General features: G+C 65.1%; 2 protein-coding genes across 3 annotated transcripts in view; both read right to left on the bottom strand.

The window, feature by feature from the left end:
- Window positions 1–4537, bottom strand: part of PLEKHN1 (pleckstrin homology domain containing N1) — a 9094-nt gene extending 4557 nt beyond the window's left edge. For both annotated transcript variants that reach the window (XM_015591836.2, XM_015591880.2), the window contains exons 1-5: window positions 4418–4537; window positions 2974–3717; window positions 2779–2878; window positions 201–347; window positions 38–118 (exon numbers count right to left, since the gene is read on the bottom strand). In XM_015591836.2, the coding sequence (XP_015447322.1) occupies window positions 38–118; window positions 201–347; window positions 2779–2878; window positions 2974–3056 (411 nt within the window). In that variant the 5' untranslated portion in view covers window positions 3057–3717; window positions 4418–4537. The remainder of the gene's footprint in view (window positions 1–37; window positions 119–200; window positions 348–2778; window positions 2879–2973; window positions 3718–4417) is intronic.
- KLHL17 (kelch like family member 17) overlaps window positions 3939–5552 on the bottom strand; it is a 7049-nt gene continuing 5435 nt past the window's right edge. The window contains 2 exon segments of the mRNA XM_025045619.1: window positions 3939–4851; window positions 5227–5408. Coding sequence (XP_024901387.1) covers window positions 4623–4851; window positions 5227–5408 — 411 coding nt within the window. The 3' untranslated portion in view covers window positions 3939–4622.

Genomic DNA, 5552 nt, shown 5'->3' with positions numbered 1-5552 from the left:
GGGGAGGGGGCTTTCCCCCTCTGCGAATGTCCCGCACCTGGAAAGTGAGCCCTTCGGGGCCGTGTGCCTGGAAGTACAGGTGGGAGGGGAACAGCTCCAGGTAGCAGTCGCTGACGTCCTGGGGGAGCAAGGGCCGGTCTGAGGAGCTGAGGGCCGGCCGCAGGCTGGGCCCTGCGCACCCCACCTGGCCTGGCGCCCACCTGGCTGTGCTGGAACCTCAGCTGCACCTTGGCGTAGTGCACCACCTTGCCCAGGCTGCGGACCGGCACCCTGCGCCGGCCCCTCTTGAACACGCTCAGGAACGGCTGCTCCAGGCTCTCTCGCTGGCTCTCCAGGCCCGGGAGGTCCTGAGGGGAGCAGAGCTCAGGATAGGAGGCCTGAGCCCCAGCCGCACACAGCCCCGCAACCACACATCGTCACAGAAGCCTGTACACGCAGCAGCCTCCTCACGTGAAGCTAATGGCAGGACGCGCATGCGCACGCGCGGCCTCAGTGCGAGTCACGAGGGGGCCTGGCCTACAGCGGAGCCAGCGAGGTTTGCATGCGATGGGGAGTCAGCCCTCATCATCGGGGTTTCCCAAGCCGCATGCCCTCGTTTGGGTTGCTCAAACCTCTCAAAGCCTGCTGGTCGCAGGACGCTGGGTCTGTAAGTGAGGCAGCGGTCAACCCCACGGCCCTCAGCGTCACCTGCTAACTGGTCAGTACCTGGGCCTAAATAAAAAGTGGGGGCCTGGTTTACAGCGTTTGCCCACTGCCATGGTAACATCAGCAGGTGTGCGGCTGGGCGGAGAGGCGTCTGGCCAGCTCCTGAGAGCTCCTGCCCACCACGTGGGCACCGGCTGCATGCCTCCGACTCTCACTCTGTGAGGGCCAAGGTCCTGCAAATGGCCCGAGGGGTCCTCCATGGCCTGCCTCGGCCCTGTCCTCCTCCCTCGCGCACGGGCTGGCCCCTCTGCCTGGGCCCCTTGGCCTTACTCTTTTCACCTCCCTCAGGCCTTGGCTGTGACGTCGCCTCCTCCGTGAGGCCCTGTCTGGCTGTCCTTCCAGCGCTCCGACCTTCCCTGACACCTCTGCACACCTCCCCCCCTTCACTTCTCCTTATTGCTGCCACATCTCTATTGTATGTTCTACTTATCTGTCTGTCACCTGGAGCTGTCATAGGGGCGGGAACACCATGAGCACAGGGCCTTTTCTCCTTTGCCCACCGCCATATCCCCAGGGCCAGGACAGGCCTGGGATGTGCTGGGGGTTCAACGCCTGTAGCTGAAGGGAAGGAGGGTCGGTGCCCATAGGCGCTGAGCCGATCCCAGCACGCAGAAAATCCACCAGACGGGGCTGGGCACGGACCTGATGCCGGAGGGGCTGAGGCCTAGGGCTCAGGGGCGAGTTGGGGAGGGGCCGTGCTCACTTTGGGAGCCGCCAGGGGCTGCCTCACTGGCTGCTGTGCCCTGGCCAAGCTGCCCCTTGGACGAGCCCAGGAATGTGCACAGACAGACGCACAGCTCCCCGGCCTCCCTGCCTCTGGGTGGGGCCTCCTGCACCCACACCCAGTGCGGGGAATGACGCCAGGATGGGACCCGTGAAAAATAGGCCATGGAGCAGGAAAGGCCAGGCAGCTGGCCCTGTGGCCTGCGCTCAGCCTAGGGCCCGGGGAGGAGCTGGCTCAGAGCCATGGCAAGGCCAGCTGTGTGTGGGTGCAGAACCCACCATGGGGGCAAGGGGGAAGGGGTTCTCCCGGGCCCCACCTTGCAAGGTTCAACATGCCCAGTCTCCTATCCAGCCACCACGTCCTGGCAAGAGAGGACCACACACCTCATGAGACTCGGCCAGGGTCATCTATGTGTCTTGGGCCTGGGCAGAGGGAGCTGAGGTCTGAGATGCGACCTCATCCCCGCCAGGACAGGCCCTGGACAAAAATGTCCTGGCCATCCCTCTGAGGGGATGGCAGCCTGGTTTCTGAAGCCAGCACTGGTGCAGGGAGGGCAGGGGAAGGTCCAGGTTGGGGCTCCCCAGCCTGGGGGGCACGCGTTGGAAAGGTGGGCTCTGGGCCTGGAAGGGACAGCGTGAGGACCGAGGAGTGCAGGACGGAGCCGCAGCCCAATGCCAGCCCTGCGAGGAATAGGGCGAGTGTCCCTCTCCCTCAGCTAACTCTCGGGGCCACAGGAGCTGGGCAGAAGGAGGGGTGTTTTCAGCTCGGAGGCCCCGCATGTGTTTGGCAGCCAGTCCTTGCTGTATGGCCTTGGCTGGGGGGACACGGGATGTTGCTGTGGGAGGAGGCAGCGGTGGGCGCCAGAAGACCCGCCACTCCTGCAAGAAACAGGGGCCTGGAGTAGGTGAGAGGCTGGCTCCCTGCTCACCTGCAGCCCCTCAGAGGCGTGAAGGGTGGACGTTCACAGCCACACCGCCAACATGACCTCTGAGCACACACAGCGACAACTCAGATGCCTGTGCCTAGTCCAGCCCGAGAGTGCCTGGACATGCTGTCCAGTCCCTAGGGCAAGCAGACACCAGGGCTCCGGCCTGGCCACAGCGCCCCCTCGGGGCAGCGGAGAGATCCTGGAGGCCCCGCCCGCGCCGGCCCCGGCGGCTCGCTCACCCACTGACTCAGAGTCGGGGCTCAGTTTCGCTCTCCGCTCAGACTTCCAGCCAGATGCGCTCCCCAGGGCGGGGCCCTCCTACTTCCTCACCTTGTCTAGGTTCAACACCGGGGCTGACCTGGGAGACCCCGAGCTGAGCGGACACAGACCACCGCCACCGGACACGCCCACCCCCGCTCACCGTGCCCGGGATGTAGTAGAAGATCTTGCCGGCAGCGGTGTCCCCGTCAGGACTGGCCTCGGTGCCAAACAGGCCAGCCAGCTTCCTCGTGCCGTCCTCTCTGGGGACAAGAGAACGGGGCTCACATCCTGGCCCCCGAGACGGGCTGAGAGTGACCCTGCGACCCAGCGTGGAGGCCTCGCCCGCCCCTCTCACCTGTTTCCCTTCAGCGAGGGTTTCCTGGAGAAGGAGGCCCGGAGCCTCCGAGGGGCCTGAGGGACGCAGTGGCTGTTCCCCATGGGCAGCGGTGACGGCTGGCCCGAGCTGAGCAGGTACAGGTCTGGGTCCCTCTGTCCGGAGCCTCCTTCCCCCACCTCCCGGGGGGCGGGGCTATGTGACGTCTTGCCCTGTACCCAGGGGCCGGGCGAGGGTGGAGTCTTTCTGGAAGGGACTGGCCCTACCTGAGCCCAAGCCTTTCAGTTCTCTGCCCTGGGTCCTCCACAGGAGCAGGCCAGCTTGGGACAGGGTGGCGGGGGCTACCCCCTGGCCCAGCCAATTGCCCCAAACTCAGCCTCCAGTCTGTGCCCGAGGGGCCTCAAAGGCCTGGCCCCTAAGTACGTGGCCTGCCTTCACTCAGGCCGGGATGAACCCAGGGACCCCCTTCCAGGCCCCCCCACATGAGCACACACCCCGCTTCCACCTGAATGCCAGTCTGAGTCACCGGTGACTGTAAGGGGGTGTGTGCTTGCCTTGGCGCTGAAACGAGTTTGCGACGTTGGGGGAAGGGAGCCAGGACCCTTCTCCAGCCTCCTCTCCTACCTGGGCTCAGCCCTCATCCTGGCCAAGGTCAGTGTCCTCAAGGCTGAACCAAAATCCAGGAAGGTCACAACCCTCCCAGGTGCCTCTAGAACAGTCACGGTGAGGTACGGGGAATGCCATGTACGTCCGCCTCCCAAGAGCCTAGGGTGAGACAGAGGCCATGGGGGCCACTCAGGACCAGGCTGACAACGGACCATGCTCATGGTCAGACACTTGTCCAGGATGCGGAAGCCCTGCTCCAGCCGGACGCGATGGTGCTGCCTCAGAGCCCCCGGAAGCCAACACAGCCCCTCAGCCCAGCTGTACCCCCAGGCCCTCCCAGTGACCCCAGAGAAGACCCCAAAAGAGATGGATGCTCAGACTCAGGCCCAGAGCCCAAGAAACGTGTTTATTGTTCACGTTGGCTCGTATTGCTGCGAGGAGTCTGTGGCACGCGCGTGTGTGCCCAGCTCAGTGCAGGATCCAGAAAAGACACCGTGCCCACCGGTAGGGAGCCCCCTTAGCGTCCTCCGTGGGAGCGTTTCCGGCCTGGCGAGGCAAGGGTGGTGTGCAAAGCGAAGGCTGGGCACACGGACGTCCCCCACCCTGGCCGGTTCCGCTGCATCTGCCCCTTGGTCCCTCCCGGTCTGCAGAGCCTGAGTTGGCCCTGACCCACTGGCAACGACAGTGTCCACCCTCACCGCTCCCTGGTGCCTTCGGAGAGGCGAGAGGAGACCGGAGAGGGCGACCTGGCCCCAGAAACACAGGGCACTCTAGAGTAAACGTATAAACTGCTAGCTGCAGTGCTGTTCGTCGATCGATAAATACTGAATAAATAAACAGGTAAGTAAATGGTACACACGTAAACGAACACTGAGGAACGAACAGGAAACCGGCGGCCTCGATGCCCAGAGACGTGGACAGACGATGCAGGATGTCCCTGGTGGGGGCGGAGGAGCCCGCTCCCGACACACGGGTGGAGGGGAGGGAGGCGCCGGGGCCCCCTGCGGGGCTTAAGGCATATGGGAGGCCGTGGGGCCGGGCCTTTGCGTAGTCCACGCCGCGGGTCAGAGGCTGGTGGACGACACGGACAGCGTGGGCGAAGAGGGCGGCGGGAAGTTGAGCAGCTCCAGCACGGCCACGCCGACGCTGCTGCGCCGCGTGAACATGCAGGAAGCAGCCACCCACTTGTTGGTCCTCGGGTTGTATTTCTCGATGGAGTTGAGGCTGGAGCTGCCGTCATTGCCTCCCACGGCATACAGCCAGCCGTCCATGGCCACCAGATCATGGGTGCTCCTGACGGAGGAGCAGGTGGGCATCAGCCGGTGGGCGGGGTAGAGGTCGTGGGAGGAGCCCGGGGGTGGGTCCACGGGGCCATGGGAGGAGTTTGGAAGTGGAGCCCTGGGTAGGGCCACAGGCCGAGGGAGGAGCCGGAGAGGGGGTGGAGCCCGGGGAGGGGCCACAGGTAATGGGAGGAGCGTGCGCTGGGGCCACGGGGCATGGGTGGAGCCGCCACCCGAGCTGGGGCTGGAGTTGGAGAGGGGTTGCACGGGAGAGAGCGGGTGGCACAGGAGGCGGAGGGGCACAGCAGGCAGGGGTGAGACCATGGGACACATCTGTTAGTCTCTGTGGTGGTGATACTCCCAGCCTGTGGGCTGGGGGACAGCGCACCTTCGTATGTTCATGGGCGCCACACTCTCCCAGGCACCAGCCTTGGAGCTGTATCTTTCCACAGAATTGAGGCAGCTGGTGCCATCATTGCCGCCAGCCACATAGAGAGACCCCTCCAGCACCGCCACACCAGCTGAGCTGCGCCGGCTCAGCATGGAAGCCACTGGTGTCCACGCGTTCACCTGCGGTCAAGGGGACCCGCTGGGGGCAGACCCGTCACCGGCCTCCCTCCACCTCTATAGTAGAGACCCCCTACTCCAGCGTGGGTGTCCATGGGACAGGGGTGGGACCTAAAGGGCTGACGCGCTGAGGGATGGGGGGGGGCA

The sequence above is a fragment of the Pteropus alecto genome, unplaced genomic scaffold (assembly GCF_000325575.1).
Source record: "Pteropus alecto unplaced genomic scaffold, ASM32557v1 scaffold700, whole genome shotgun sequence".
In the NCBI taxonomy this organism is placed as follows: Eukaryota; Metazoa; Chordata; class Mammalia; order Chiroptera; family Pteropodidae; genus Pteropus; species Pteropus alecto.
The sequence above is the reverse complement of the archived record's forward strand: the minus strand, read 5'-3'. Positions and strand labels throughout refer to the sequence as shown.